The sequence below is a fragment of the Macrobrachium nipponense genome, chromosome 3, assembly GCF_015104395.2.
Source record: "Macrobrachium nipponense isolate FS-2020 chromosome 3, ASM1510439v2, whole genome shotgun sequence".
NCBI classification, from domain to species: Eukaryota; Metazoa; Arthropoda; class Malacostraca; order Decapoda; family Palaemonidae; genus Macrobrachium; species Macrobrachium nipponense.
The window spans coordinates 18,823,331-18,840,484 of record NC_087202.1 but is presented as its reverse complement, the minus strand read 5'-3'; the positions used below and the strand labels follow the sequence as shown (position 1 = coordinate 18,840,484).

The 17,154-nt window shown below is 42.3% G+C and overlaps 1 protein-coding gene across 1 annotated transcript; it reads left to right on the top strand.

Moving 5' to 3' along the window:
- Positions 1 to 14,376: 14,376 nt before the first annotated feature.
- Positions 14,377 to 16,012, top strand: LOC135222341 (basic proline-rich protein-like). Its single transcript, XM_064260424.1, has 2 exons — positions 14,377 to 15,300; positions 15,383 to 16,012. The coding sequence occupies exons 1-2, from the start codon at positions 14,377 to 14,379 to the stop codon at positions 16,010 to 16,012; spliced, it is 1,554 nt and encodes a 517-aa protein (XP_064116494.1).
- The last annotated feature ends 1,142 nt before the right edge of the window (positions 16,013 to 17,154 follow it).

Here is a 17,154-nt window from a genome sequence, read left to right as displayed (position 1 = left end):
TCTACTTTCGGAATTCAGTGAACTTTTCCATTAGAATAATGGCAGATGGCAAGAAAACAACGTGCTAAACTGGAAAATAAATGGACAACAAATGGTCCTAGAGTAAAATAGAAATAAAAATTATATTGAATTTGATTAATTGGACGCTAAGGAGGTCTGGAGGGTAAAATAGACTTCATGGTGCTTGGAATTATACGAAAAAAAAAAAAAATAAAGAGTTACAAATGACTAGGTTAAATGCAAAAAGCAAAATAAATATAAAAGAAATTAATGCACATTGGTATAATGAAGATAAAGGTGATATTAGGAATTGAATGAGACTGAGCTTAGTAGATCGAGTGTAAAAGAAACCAGATGGATCTAAGAAATAAAAAAAAAAAAGACGAAAATGTCAATAACGAAAAAAGAGGATTAAAATATGGCGTCCTTTCCCATCTGCCTTCTGTTACAACACATACCCATCTCCTCTCTTTCTATGGATTATTGCTTTTCTAATTTTTTATTATGCAGTTTCATGAATTCAAGGTATGAAATGCGGCAATTAGAAATTAATGCATTGGAATGAGCAAACATTTCTCTGAAATTTAAGGATTCCCTTCATTTGATGTTTTCAACTAGAATAATTTAATATCAGAAATTTAATATCAGTTGTTCCGATGCTAAAATATATTTAAACAAATCACCCACTCTTTTCTCTCTCTCTCTCTCTCTCTCTCTCTCCCTATCTATCTATCTATTCTGAGTCCCTCCAACAATGCATGCAAATCGGCTTCTTCCAACGGGGCGTCGATCATTAACCGATATTCACATGATAATGAGGTTCATTAAGCGCTTTTTTCTGTCGTCACTGTTAATTCGAGTTTTCTCATTCTTGAGGAACTTTCCGACTTACAAATTATTGGGGGAGAGAGTGAGGAAAAGGGGAAAACAATGGAAAGTTTTTTTTTTTAATTAGGGAAAGTATGTTTTTCATACTATCACCAAGCAGTTTTTTTCAGAATACTGTAAATATTAGAAAAATAATTTTACCAAATGAAGAAGCAAAGTTTATGCACCTGACTCACACACATACACATGCTACCATTAAAAAAGTTAACCCTTATGAATGTCAATGATAAACATACTCCTTAAAAACGATACCAGGCATGGAAGGCAAATCTTCAATAGCTAATACACTCAATGCTCTGCGACATAGAAGTCATCTCATTTCAAAAGTATCTAGTGATTTTGAACTAGTTCAGTAAAATCTCTTCTGGTGGAAACCGAATAATCACTGATTTGGCAGTAAGCATAATAAAGGCGTGCCAGAGATAAAGAAGGCAATTTCTTTGTTTCCCATGTGACAGGAACTTTCATATAACTTTTCGATATATTCGTGAGGAAAACCAGCTACAATTAATTCCAGTAATCGCTATCCTTTATACACGCATACACACACACATACATACACACACACACAAACACACACAACACACACACACAACACACACATATATATATATATATAACATATATATATATATATATATATATATATATATATATATATATATCTTACACAATTACTTAACGTTGATGTAGATTATACAACTACATATGCATTTCATAGGAGTGACCATATATATATATATATATATATATATATATATATATATATATATATATATGGCCACTCCTATGAAATGCATATGTATTTGTATAAACTACATCAACGTTAAGTAATTGTGTATGATATATATATATATATATATATATATATATATATATATATATATGCGTGTGTGTGTGTGTGTGTGTGTGTGTGTGTATGCGTGTGTAAAGGATAGCGATTACTGAAATTAATTGTAGCTGGTTTTTCTCAAGAATATATCGAAAAGTTATTTGAAAGTTCCTGTCACCTGGGAAACAAAGAAATTGCCTTCTTTATCTCTGGCACGCCTTTATTATGCTTACTGCCCAATTAGTGATTGTTCGGTTTCCACCAGAAAAGATTTTACTGAAGCTAGTAATATATATATATATATATATATATATATATATATATATACATGTATATATATATATATACATATATATATATATATATATATATATATATATATATATATATGTGTGTGTGTGTGTGTGTGTGTGTGTGCGCGTGTGTGTGCATCCACTTCAAGAGAGAGTCAGAGAGAGAATAACAGTAGTCACAAACTGACGACGAACAGCCTGATTCAAACCAGGCAAAGACAATGGAGGGCAGTGTTATTAACATCGAATAAAGAGCCCACATAAAGCACTGAAATAGCCCCTTGATATTTTGTACAACCATTTAATTACTTCTTTTCGAAGACCTATTCGGGGAAGAGGCACTGGAATTGGTCGGCGTATCTGTTACTGACGCAAATTGCGACATGATACCTCCCATGCAACGTTGTTGTTATTTATACGCTTTACGTACTCCCCGTTCACAAGTACATGGTAAAGAAAAAGGTAGATGAATAGATGTATAAAGAAGCAGAGAGAGAGAGAGAGAGAGAGAGAGAGAGAGAGAGAGAGAGAGAGAGAGAGAGAGAGAGAGAGAGATAAAAATTCAAAACATAACTCTTCTATTAAGAGATTGCCAGAACGTATCGTTATGCAGTTAAAGACTCGATTCTCTTAAAAGTTAACAAATCCTTAATGATTGTGAAACAATTTTGTTTACGTCTCACACGAGGAGAAGTGGCTCTTGGTCATGTAATGCTATAAAACACTGAATTATTCATTACTGAATGCTCCAATGGAGGTTGAAACGAACTGAAAACATATTCAAGGAATTACAAGCCCTTAAATCCTTGAAGGGAAACCAGAATGGCAGATAAAATGATGTGGAAAACGCAAATTACGTTTGGGCTGTATAATTTAACGTAAGGTTTATACAACGCAGATGAAGGAGATAAACACATTCATAACAAATAGGAAGGGATACTTGCCCATATACAGCCGTCCAGGTAGGACAATAAAATGTTTTCTTCTTTTTCTTTTGTAATATAAACGCAATAGTGGACTGAAGGGATTGAAGACTGAGACAGCACCGAAGACAGAGGAGAAATCATATATTTGACTGGGGAAGTTATTTAGCAATCCGTGAACTAGACAAGCTAAGGATTACAGAATGAATATTGGGCTGATGGAGTGTCTTCAATCTCAGTGGAAGTTTTGCCTATATCATGGGTGTTCATCTGAACTTTGACCAGATTTAATGATTGACCTGGTCCAGTGTTTTACATGATTACGTGTTTATTTATGTATGATAAACAAGATTACGCGCATTGAATTATATAAGAGATGAATAGCTATCAGGCAAGAACTGTCATTGTGACTTAAGGGTCTTCAGTCAGAACCATTTACTGGACAGAATTTCGTCCTTTTATGGCTAGGCATTAACCTCTCGGAGGTCAAATCGGTTTTGTGTGCTTAATGGGTAAGGCGCAGTTTACCATTTACTGAGCCTAATTCAGGTCACAAAGCAACGTCAGTCAGACCAGTATTGAAACCTTCAATACTCTTGAGTGCTCTCTCTTTCTATCTCTCATTCTCTTTAGTCTTTTCATTTTTAATATTTCAGGTGGAGAGTTGAGTGACAATGGGATTCATACTATGATAAATCTAGCTCGTAAACTTATATTAAGAGTGTGTTTCTATAAGACAGAGCCACGTCTTACTAGAGTGCACTGTGATGACTACCTTCAGTAGTAGAAGAAGTTCCAGTTCCCCTCCAGGTAAAGAAGGTATGCCCAAAAGCGAAACAAGTAACAAACACCCTTCCTGAAGTTTACATCGTTCAGCCATTTAGAGAAGTCATGCTATATTTCACGGACCTTTCGTCGATATCTTCGCAAGAATAACTAACTACATGAGACGTCACCTCAGTACAAGAATTTTTCATGCCTGTTCAATATTGTGGAAATGACATTTAGATGCAAGCGTTGGAGAGAGAGAGAGAGAGAGAGAGAGAGAGAGAGAGAGAGAGAGAGAGAGAGAGAGAGAGAGAAACTTTATTTTTGAAAAATAAACAAAGAAAAAAATGTAGTTGCATAGTCAGTTGCTTTACATAAGAAAAGTGACGAGCTTGAATCTTGACAGTTACGGAGCAGTACAGGCACTTCCAGTTGAAACCCATCCAGTTTCTTATAAACAAAATCCCTCTCTCTCTTTCTCAAGACACGGACAAACTGTATAATTTGTAGTCGTAAACACAGGCTGACAGAATTCAGCGAAAGGTCAATGGGAGATTTTAAGATTTCTTGAGACGGTGGTTCTGCATTTTTGCTCGACGCAATTGAAAAACGACAAAAGATTGACATTTGCTCGGAATGGAATCTATTATTGTATTTTGTGGAGCAAGAAAACGTTATTTTGTGGAGGTTCAACGTTTTCTCGCTGTAACGTTAATTAAATATAGAAAACCGGGGGCACTTTTCAAGCGTGGCTTATTATACACTGCGTCTGCTGTTAAGAGGTTACATCCTTTATGCGATTGGTAGGTATAAGCATTTGTCACTCGGCAGTGTTATTCACTGTACAGTATACTCACACGTGTGTATTACACACACTTATATATATATATATATATATATATATATATATATATATATATATATATATATATATATATATATACCTGCATGTATATATAAGTAAATGAATTCGTAACTTTTCTTAGCTTTTCTTAGGATCCACCCCTTGATAAAGGAACCGATATATATATATATATATATATATATTATATATATATATATATATATAACTTTAATAGAAATATACATATAATATATATATTTATGTGCGTATATATCATATATACATATAATATATATATGTATATTTCTATTAAAGTTGATGGCATTTTTCGCAGATACTATCTTCTTATCAAGACTTTGAATCAGTCTACACTTCCTTGTCTCTTCAGGCAATCTTCTCAATAATAAGCAAAAATGATTCGACATTCATTCCATTTACGTTTTCTAGTCGACGTACAGCTTCCCTACCTCACGACGGCGTCTTCAGGATTGGATTACAAATTCACCTACAAGGTTTTCATTATTTCATGCGGACTTTTGAATTTCAAACGTGACAGCATTGGGGTGCTGACTGCTGAATTTCTATTGGTCAGCGTATCTCATTCTCTTGCTGGTGGTCTGTGTGGCAACACGTCGGCATTCCTGGTGCTCCGTAGGACGCATCCTATGCTGCAACTAGTAGCAAAGGGCGTGGGGAAGGGTTGATTCCCGTCTCTGGCCGATAGTCTTGCCTTGCCACATCCATTGCTGCAAGCCGAGGAGGAGGAGGATGCTACCTATGGAGCGCAAGGAATGCCCATGTTGCTGCCCAGACCACCAGCGAGAGAATGAGACCCACCTACCAGTCGAAATTCAGCCCACAATGACGTCATGTTTGAAAGTCGAAAGTCCACATGCAGCAATGAAAACCTTGAATGTCAATTTGTAATCCAGACCTGAAGACGCCGTCGAGAGGTGGGGAAGCAGTCCGCCGACTAGAAAAAGTAGAATGAAAGAATATTGAATAATTTTTCCTTATTCCCAGAGAAGCCTGCCTGAAGAGAAAAACAAGGCGTAATCCGACCTCCAGCTTACTCGGGACGCGTGCAAGATTTTCCCCTCACGCATAAGTCGTAAACATGATATTCCTAACATGTAGTGGTCTTTGTAATTAATACTACTCATATACTTAGTACTACATACTAACAACAAGGATCAAATTAAAAGGACACAAATTAAACACGTTCATATATTTTCAGTTTCAAGTGGAAACACAAAATAATTGAACAGAAACATAGCCTCTAAATTCAGTACACCAAAATAAATTAAAACGTGCTAGAATCTACGTTCAAATAGAGCCTTGTTTCACCAACGATAATTGAACTATTAAAATAAATAAGCTATATTTTATTAGAAATGATTCTTCAGTACCGTTTAATATGCGCATTATTCATTTTTTCTACATTTTTATTGTAATGAAAAAATCATAAATATCATGTCCTAAAATGCCTGTATCTTTACCTCTACGCAAAACACCTTTTTAAGACCTTTTTAGGCTTTCTCATAAGGCTTTCCTATCCCTCAACAAGAATAACAACAGCAAGAACAACAGCAACAACAAAGTAAGCGATAAGCATAAACTGATTCAAAGTCTTGATAAGAAGATAACATATGCGAACAATGCCATTAACTCAACCGAAATAGCATAAGAGAAAAAATATGCCTAAATAGCATTATATATATATATATATATATATATATATATATATATATATATATATATATATATATATATATGTGTGTGTGTGTGTGTGTGTGTGTGTGTGAGAGAGAGAGAGAGAGAGAGAGAGAGACGAGAGACGAGAGAGAGAGAGGAGAGAGAGAGAGAGAATGGAAATACATCAAATACAGGCAAAAGTCTAGACTACCAACCACTTCCTGGGGCAAATAATGACACGAGAAACTTACACCACTAATAATGTTATTAATGTCAGTATCCAATTAGTGGCCCGATGTTTTTGTTTTCGTGAGTGTTCTTCTGTTACTCTCTAAATATATACGAGACCAGAAACTCCCTGAAAGGGTTGCCTCGGCTCTCCCTCTAAATCCACTTTGACTCATCAGGACTTGAAACGTAAATACATTTGCGAAAGGGGGCGTCCGGAGATATTAGATCAGCCCTCGTTTCAAAAGGTTTGCAGAAAGGGGAACAATCGCTTACGTTGGCTAGAATGAAATGAGGTGATAAATCGGGAGAAAAGGACCGCAGAGAGACGGGATAATGGGAGAGGACAGGCAGTGAGACAGATCATCGAGTGAGTGAATAGGATAGACAAAAAAGCATTCTTTTATTTGGTGCTGGTGAAAATGAATACAAGTCTTAAATTTCAATGTTTGACGTACTGAGAAGCAGGGACATAGACAGCTGAACTTGTACGGTAGACAGTCATGCAGATTATTTTCGTGCTTTGAGGTTGATTGACAGATTGGTACGATGGTTGGTAAGAAAAAAATGCAAGTTTTAAATTTCAAGAATTGATGAAGAGAGACAGTCTTGGTGTGCGGAGTTGACGGTTATGCATTTTTTTTGGTAGTTTTGGGTTACAAACTGCAAAAAATTATCTGGTGATAAACCAGAGGAAGAACAAATGAAAGACAGTAAAAAAAATGGAATGGAGAGGCATATTATGTATTTCAGATAGTCTTTTATATTGTTCTATGCGTTTTAAGGTAGAAAACACGCTTGGTGGTAAATAGAGGGGGGGAGGGAGGAAAACCAAGAAAACTCTAGGACAGAGAATGATAAAGCTTCCGTGTTTTAATAAGAGTGACAGACAGTGATGATGTAACAAAATAACAAGAAACTGGATGGCTGATAAACCTGGAAAGAGAGGAAAACTAACTGACAATCAGAGAAACTGAGTGTGGAAGGTAACAGACTAACAGGAAAAGAGACTGCACATGGACTACAACAGACTGAAAGACTGAGTGTGAAGGAAAGACGGCAAAGAAGTTCAAGAGAAGGTAAACCAAACGAAGAAAAAATCTGCGTGGAAAACATAGACAAAAGTTTCATGTAGGACTGACAGGCAATTGATAAAGAGGTAAGTGAAGATGAACAGAGCATAGTAAATAATTGAGAGGGATGACAAAGGTAGCACATTTTTTTACGAAGAATAACAAAACCTGTGGTAGACTAATGTGTTCAGTATTGGGTAGTTATATTAAAAAATAAGAAGTCAAAGGACACAACATGGACGAAAGTTTGGGAGATAAGTAAATGGTTGGTGAATGAAGTTTGGTGTGACGGATATTAGCAAGCAATGCATTGTTTTGGGGTTGAGACTAAAGAGAAGCTGCAGATTCGAGTGAAAAGGTGTGACGGCTTGTAACTTAAGAGAGCTGTAAGTGCTACCAAGAATGAAGGAATGAGAGAAAATATAGATAAGGAAATGGAACAGCAAATGTCAGATGGATGGAGAAACAAAAGGCATTTGGGACTAAATATAAAGGATGCTAGTAGGGTTAGAGGGATGTAAAACACTGAATACTTGACGCAAGGAAAGGCTACAGGTTCCCTGCAAAATGTTAAGACAGAAGAGGGTTATGTAACTGAAATCTTGGACACGTGAAACACTTGTTGGATCACCTCACCACTATGGAAGTGAAGTAGGGCTACTGTATGTAAGAGAAAAGGGGCGACAACGTTCCATCAGAACGGCCTGATATGGCGCAGTCGTGGAGAGAAGTAAGGAAGAAGAAGGGTACTGAATCATGGAAGTGACCAGTATACTTTGAGGAAAGGTCGATGCCACTTCTAATAACCCTTCTTTGTTAGTACATAGAATGACTAGTTTTGGAATTTTTCTGGGCCAATGTTCATCATTTATTCAGCAATCAGTTTATGAACTTGGTGGTACTCTGGTACTCTAGATACACAAACACACACATACGTATATACCTAGCTATAAACTACCGAAGAGGGTACTCTTTTAACGTCAAGACTGCATAAGAGAAGGAACCGACCGTATAATCATTTACGAATCTAAGAGCCTAAAACGAGCCAATTCGAGTGAAATATCTTCAGTTTCCTCCATTTCTGCATTACGTAAATATGTTGACATTTCGCGGAGTAACACCTTCACTCCACAAAGACTACAATAGCGTCAGATACTGGCACGAACAACGTCAGTCATTCGCTCTTTGAAATTGAATCTGTGGAGGTGGAAAAATACTGGAACGCTGTCTTCAGACTTCACAAAAGTTCATTGACATTTCGTAGAATTCTCTACCCGAGACTGCAGATTATCTCGCTCTTTCTTGTGCGCGAGTCCTCAGAGAGAGAGAGAGAGAGAGAGAGAGAGAGAGAGAGAGAGAGAGAGAGAGAGAGACTGTTTTTGTAAAAACGGAATGGCTTCTACATACGTTATTTTTACTTAGTACCAGACACCTCGGGTGCATGTAAACAAAGTTTTTTTTTTTGTCTTAATTAATGTATGAAATTTGGAAAATAGTAAAAATAAGACACCAAAACTGTAATAAACATAAAAATATTTGAAAATTAAAGAAATCTAATTCACCATCTATAACAGTTGAAAAGTTGAAATAGGAAAGATTCATAATCTTTAGACTAAAGCACATCTCACACACATTTCTGTTTAAGCTAAACTTCGATGTTTTTCAGTTTTATTTTTACTATTAAAACACGTATTTACACAACGGCACAATAATAGCTACAGTGATGAGGCGGACGATACTCTGTTACATCGTAAAGTGAACTTAAAAAAGTATCATCAAACTTGATCGACTTTAATTAGTTTTGAAATTACATTCTCTTCCTCGAATGTGCATGTTTTGTAAACATATTTAACCATTAGAGGTTATATCATTAAAGGCACAAAAGTTGGTCCATTGTATTCAAGGTATACCCTAAGAAAAAACAAAGATACACACGCACGCACAACTTCATAAAATGTCCAGGCCCCTAATTGCAATGTATTGTGGTCTAAATTTCACGTAACCTACCATTAATTCAGTCTTTAATGAATGTATATACGGAACGTGTACGCAAATTTCTAGTTAGAACTATGAGTAACATTTTTGCATCAAAGAAAATCTTAAATACTCAATGGTAAAAAGCTTATGAAGTTTAGTATTGTGACCTTAGGAAATATGCTTTCTGTACACCACTTGTAATCTGACTTGTAAGCTGGGATGTCCAGATTTTCTGTCATTCTTGCAATTGACGAAACAGCACAGCTATTTGAAAGATTTTATATATACAGCTAACACTGATTCACATTAGTATTAAGCTTTCAAAAAGGTATTGACAAAAAAAGGGTTCCATTCTTCCTCCATTATATACTCTTGCTTCAAGCGCTTGGTGATAGCGCGTAACCATTACTCCTAGGCCTAGACTTAGTGCAATGCCCTTCATAACTGGTGGAATGGAAAAACGAATTTCTTAGGGAATAATGGATCTTTCGCACTGCTTGAGACGCGTACGACAACGCGAGAGGGGAATATAGCTCCCCTTGTATTTATTTGAAATGCCATATTTCTCCCTCGTAAAAAGGTATCAGTTTAGGAAGGTATAAGAACCAGTTCTAGAAGGAACAATTAAGGAAGTAATCCATTAGGAATAAACTGTTTATACCATGTATCCTAGTATCTAAAAAATAAAAAAGGAGGGAGATCCTTCCATCAAATGTACCTGAACGTTTGATATAAATAGAATAAAAGCTTCCATTTCAAAAATCCAAAGAGATTTCAAAGCCATTTTGAAAGACAAATTGTTAAAGCATTTCACAAACAATTTTTGACATTGAAAGCAATGTATACTAGATGAAAATGTATGTAATTCTAGATTTGTTATAATCTTTTGTAAATCATTTATTGCATAAAACTTATGCTACGGATGTAAGTCAGAACAATTGACATATCATTACACAGTAGTAATAACATTATATTGGTGCTCTGTTAAGAGACGAAATATAGTAATCATGCACCCACAGATTGTTTTCCTACAATACGTTCCCAACAGACGGAAACAATTTAGATTAGAGCGATAAAAGCACGATTTTATGGCGCAAAAGTCACATATTCTAAAAGAATCTACGGAAGGCTGGGAACTGTTCGAGAAGCATAGATTCTTATTGATTAACCTGTCTACAGAACGGATAGTATTATGCACATTACTGGGTTAAATGCACATTAACTGCTCCCCAAGTTGAAAAAAAAAATAAATAAAAACGAAGAAGCCTTTTATGACATCAAAGTTTCAAAATGACGAGTATTGGTAGTGGAAAAAAAAAAAAAACAAACTGCTAGGCCTATAAGTGTAAATGGCTTTAAAAGATATCCTGATTGAATTTACATGCTATTCTCTTATATATTTGTATTTAGATATTACTCTTCAGAGCCATCTGATATCATCAAAAGACTGAATGGTGAAATAAATGGAAATTAGCCGCTTGTGACGCCGCACGAACTCAAGTGGTTTCAGTCACTACACGCAATACAGGCTTAGTGTAGCAACCTGGTCAGCCTCTTATGACAAATTGAGACACGTGCACTGTAACTGATCTTAGCGTAGAGTAAAACACAGAATATTACCTTATTTTCAATCAGAAGCGTGGGAATACAGTCGGTGTGTCCATCTGTCACATTAAAGAAAGAAACGTTACAAGTGAACTCCATTAAAGGTGTAATTTCCCGCCAAGTCATGACGTCATCGAATAAACACTAGAGGCACCCACATCTATCGGTAACATACGAAAGTTGCTTTAAATTTTTTTAATGCAAGAAAATGTTGTTAAGGTAATGAAATATTTCAATATATATATATATATATATATATATATATATATATATATAAATATATATATACATATTAACGAGCTCACAAGTCTTGTCAAGTTGAGACGTGTTACCTCTTTGCTACGCCATATAATGTAGTTCTGCAATCGGTTTCATTACTTTCATCTGTCCACACGGGTGGAAATGTGCAGTGTTGCCAAAGTGCGGAGAAACGACCAAAAGTGCGGAGAAGATTCGAGGGGGAGTCATTGAATGCAGAGCTGAGGTCTGCACTCCTCACGTATGCGGCGCTGTAGGTCCGCATATATATTTATGCTTTTAAAACTTTTTTTTCCATCAATGAAAAATGATTGAAATTATATGATATTTTTGAAAGTACTAATATTTTTGAAAAATTAACCATTTTCACTAGTCTCGAGTGTTCACGCGCCATTATCAAATACGATCATGCGATTGTCAATTAAGAACTGATTTTGACAACAGCATATGACGTAACCCAAACGTGATGTTTTAAAATGCATTCATTCTTTAGGTCCAGCAATCTTCAATTTGCGTTTGTAATTTTATATATATATATATATATATATATATATATATATATATATATATATATATATATATATATATATTTTATTTATTTATTTATCTATTTTGAGAAAACAACGGCAAATATGCATTAGGCAATTGCATTAGTTGAAGTGATTTAACTGATTATAACCGAATAAGTTTCGATATAAGTATGCTAGGAAGTGGAAATTAACACTACACATCCCGGTGCGGAGCTATAATTTCTCGGTGATGTGCGGACTTTGCGGTAACCCTGGACTCCGACTCCGGCATCGCATTACAGACGACAGGCCCCACTGGCCATGTCCGGTGCTGCACCCAGACGCGATTACAGTTGGCCATTGCCTTCAATACGTGTCTTCAAACTATGCGATTGTTTCCTGCATATAAGTGCGACAGCAGTAGACTTCCACAGTTCCACTGCTTCTGGTGATCGGGTGCATTGGGTATTGAAAACATTTGAGGGATATAAATAGTGTTATTCCCGTTGCTGAATAACCACTTGTTCCATGCAACGAAAAAACACCATACAATAATAATAACAATAGTGTTATTCGTAAATAAGAAAGAACTACAGGTATGGATTGCTTAAGTATAAACTACTGAGAAATGATTTACTAAATGATTTGCTGTTTTTTTCATTAAGGTTACATTTACGTTTTGATACTGAAATTATTAGAAGGTTATCGGCAGATTATTGATATAAAAGAGGACTAAAAGCTTTTGATTTCGATATATATGATTTTTTTTAGAAGTTTTTATAGTTAACACTTACGTTTTACTTACATTAATTAATGAAACAGAGATATGGATTTTTTTATATCAAAGTAAAAGATTTGTTTTTATATAGATATATCAGTTTATACTTTTGATAAATAGAGAAGTTTCAGCTAACACTAGTTGTTTTCATTTCTCCTTTTTAATTTCTATATGGAAAAGCAAATTTACAAGGAAAGGTCCATATTATTTCCTCTTACTTGATGGTAACTGCCAGTTGTTGTGCTGGCGAAATATCATCTCTGAATGTCGTATTTCTTTTAGCGACTGGTCATGCAGATGTGACAAGAGTTCCTCAAAGGTTGTTTTAGACATTCTGAAGTAATTGCTAAATTTATCATTATCTCTCTTCAGCTCCTCGAAAATTGTGACAAATGCACCGTACAAGTGCCTGTGTGTATTCAAAGGGTGTACCGAGTGAATTCTAGGTTTTCTCTTCTTTTTTCTCAAACGTAATAAATAAAGACAATTTTCTCTTCCTGTATATGTAGTCACCACCACAGGCTGAGAGCAGACTGCAAGCGCTTGTCAAAAATTGGGTCACTTTGTGCGGCAGTCGGACAAATGTACGATTTGCGCAATTTTGTGTCGCATTTAGATCTGGCACCGCAATCGTATCTAGGTGCGACTAGAATCGCATAGTGTGAAACCCGAGCAGCAGCAGAGGGAACGAACTATTGTGCGCGACAGTACCATGTATGGCTTATCTAATCCATGGAGATGGGTAGAGATGTTTAGTGCCGGAACTACTAAAAACAATTTTAGCTGCTCCATTTATTGATGAACTGTGCTGATTGCTCGTAAAAATATTCTTGAAAAGTCTGTTGTTATTGTTAGATTGAACGTACGACTGCCTGTACTTTATGCACATTTTCAAAGTAATATAAAGTAATTTACAATTTACACTAAAGACACAAGTTAAAGTTCGGTAAAGAGACTTCGTTTCTGGGAAATTGCTTTCTCTTTGTAACAGCCTATTAACGAACGAATAATGAGACCACAGGAGCTCGAAATGATTTTGTTTGAATTAGTATTTCTTATTAGGCTTCCATCATGCAGACGATCTAAAAAGTCACATTTGAAGTTATTTTACATGGTGTTTTGTATACTTCGTTCATTGTTTACCTTGGCGCGTTCGTTTCAACTTTGTGCGTTCATTCTGATTGGGCCGTCGCCCGCCCGTCCCGGGACGCCAGGCGGGCCGTCGCCCGCCCGCCCGGGACGCCCAGGGGCCCGTCCGGGCCCGTCCCGCCCTTCCGTCCCGGGACGCCTGGCGGGCCGTCGCCCGCCGTCCCGGGACGCCAGGCGGGCCGTCGCCCGCCGTCCCCGCGGGGACGCCATCCCGGGGACGCTGGCGGGGCTCGCCCCGCCCGTCCCGGGAACGCCAGGCGGGCCGTCGCCCGCCCGTCCCGGGACGCCAGGCGGCCGTCGCCCGCCCGTCCCGGACGCCTGGCGGGCCGTCGCCCTCCCGTCCCGGGACGCCAGGCGGGCCGTCGCCCGCCCGTCCCGGGACGCCAGGGCCGTCGCCCGCCCGTCACCGGGCGCCTGGCGGGCCGTCCCGCGCCCGTCCCGGGACGCCTGGCGGGCCGTCGCACGCCCGTCCCGGGACGCCTGGCGGGCCGTCGCCCGCCCGTCCCGGGACGCCTGGCGGGCCGTCGCCCGCCCGCCCGACCCGTCCCGGGACGCCATGGCGGGCCGTCGCCCGCCCGAGTCCCGGGACGCCAGGCGGGGCCGTCGCCCGCTCCCGTCGCCGCCAGGGCGGCCTCGCCCGCCCGTCCCGGGGGGACGCCTGGCGGGCCGTCGCCCGCCCGTCCCGGACGCCTGGCGGGCCGTCGCCCGCCCACCCGTCCCGGGACGCCGGCCCGTCGCCTCCCGCCCGCCCCCACGGGCGCCGGCGGGCGCCTCGCCCGCTCCGCCCGGACGCCTGGCGGGCCCTCGCCCACGGGCGTCCCGGGACGCCTGTCGGGCCGTCGCCCGCCCGCCCGGGACGCCTGCGGGACCGTCGCCCGCCCGTCCCGACGCCTGGCGGGCCGTCGCCCAGCCCGTCCCGGGACGCCTGGCGGGCCCGTCGCCCGCCCGCGGGAACCCGGGACGGGCCTGGCGGGCCGTCCCGGCCCGCAAGCCGTCCAGGGACGCCGGCGGGCGTCCGCGTCCGGGACCCAGCCCTCCCGGGACGCCAGCGTGGGCCGTCGCGCCCGCGTCCCGACCCGCCCACGGGCCTGGCGGGCCGGTCGCCCGCCCGTCCCGGGACGCCTGGCGGGCCCGTCGCCCGCCCGTTCCAGGGACGCCTCGCCCGCCGTCCCGGGACGCCTGGCGGGCCCGTCCCAGCCCCGCCCACGCCAGGCGGGCCCGTCGCCCGCCCGTCCCGGGACCGTGGCCCGGGACGCCTGGCGGGGCCGTCGCCCATCCCCGGGCCACCCGCCCTCCCGGGACGCCTGGGGGCCGTCGCCCGCCCGCCCGGGACGCCTGGCGGGCCGTCGCCCGCCCCGTTCCCGGGACACCTGGCGGGCCGTCGCCCGCCCGCCCCGGGCCGCCTGGCCGGGCCCTGGCCCGGCCGTCCGGCCGCCTAGCCCCGCCCGTCCCGGACGCCTGGGCGGCCGTCGCCCGCCCCGTCCCGGGGACGCCTGGCGGGCCGTCGCCCGCCCGTCCCGGGACGGCCTGGCGGGCCGTCGCCCGCCCCGTCCCGGGACCAGGCGGGCCCGTCGCCCGCCCGTCCGGGCGGGACCGCCGCCCGCCCTCCCGTCCCGGGACCGTGCCTGGCCAGGCGGGCCTCCCCGCCCGTCCCGGGACGGCCCTGGCCCGGGCCCGTCCGGCCCGGGCCCTCCAAGGGACGCCTGGGCGGGCCGTCGCCCGCCCGTCCCGGGAGGGACGCCTGCGTCCCGGCCGTCGCCCGCCCGTCCCGGGACGCCTGGCGGGCCGTGGCCCCGCGTCAGTTCCCGGGACCGGGCCGCCTGGGCGGGCCGTCGCCCGCCTCCCGTACCCGGGACGCCTGGCGGGCCGTCGCCCGCCCGTCCCGGGACGCCAGGCGGGCCGTGGCCCGCCCGCGTCCCGGGACGCCTGGCGGGCCGTCGCCCGCCCCCCGTCCCGGGACGCCTGGCGGGCCGTCGCCCGCCCGTCCCGACCCTGGGACGGGCCTGGCGCCCGTCGCGCCCGCCCGTCCCAGTCGGGCCTGCTGGGCCGTCTGCCCGTCCCGTCCGGGAACGCCTGGCGGGCCGTCCCGCCCGCCCACCGTCCCGGGACGCCTGGCGGGCCGTCGCCCGCCCGTCCCGGGACGCCAGGCGGGACCCGTGGCGAGCTTTGCCCGCCCTCCCTATAGAGAGTAACACCTCTGCTTAACCTTAGAACCAGAATATGCCACTGAATCCTTTCAATTCTCCAGGGCCTTCTCTCAATCCTCTGCTTCTTCTCTTCGCATGCCAGAATCTTCTCTGAATCCTCTCCTTCTTATCCTTGCACTCCACAAATCTTCTCTGAAGTCTCTGCTTCTTCTTCTGACGCTCCCTGAATCTTCTCTTAATCCTCTGCTTCTCCTGGCACTCCACCAATCTTCTCTGAATCCTCTACTTCTCCTGCCCCTCCCCCAATCTTCTCTCTATCCTCTGCTTCCAATCTTGCCACTCCACCAATCCTTTCATTTTCCTTCCCCTTTCACCAATCAATAAAACTCTTACAAAACGTTTTATACTTATTTCCATATAACTTTCATTTCCTTCAACCATTAACAAACCAAACTTATTACATATAAACATCAAACCTTCCATATAGTACACTTCAAAACTTTCATCAAATACAAACCTTTACTTTTCTCAATCATAAAATCAAGTATTGCACTTCACTCTTAAAATCCATTCCAAACTAAAATCAATTCTAACACATTCATTTATCAAACAAGTCCTTTCAATTCCAGTTAAACTCCAATTATTATCTAAATAACAAAATTTGCTAAAAAAATTCATTGTGTAAATGAAAATCGTACTTTCTAGATAAACTTTATTGATTTCAATAAAAAAAAAAAAACTTTCCATACAACAAACATCCTCCTCAAATTTTTCACATCTGATCCCTCTTCACAAGGCCAGCTTAGACTTGGTCGCTCCATTCCTTGAACATGGACAGCTGCTCCTTCATTTTCCACTTCTCCTTCTCCACGCATCTCTAATTCCCAGGCAGCTTCTTCACCTGGCAAACCAAATTCTCCTTCGCTCCTCGCACCTCTCCAACCTCATCTTCCAACTGGTCGTTCCGTTCGCCCTGAACACTGTTCTTCCTATCCAGCCACTTGAAGCCATGATTTCCTTCCTCTAGGAGGCACCTCAGCTCCTTTCTCTTCAGTTTTGCAACCTCAACTTCACAATGGAGTCCACACCTTCCTTCCTAAGGTCTTCCACTTTCTTCTGCAGGAGCTCGAACCTGACCTCGGCGTCTTTCCTGTCCGATTAGCGCTTTTCGGTCGCGTCTTTTCGTT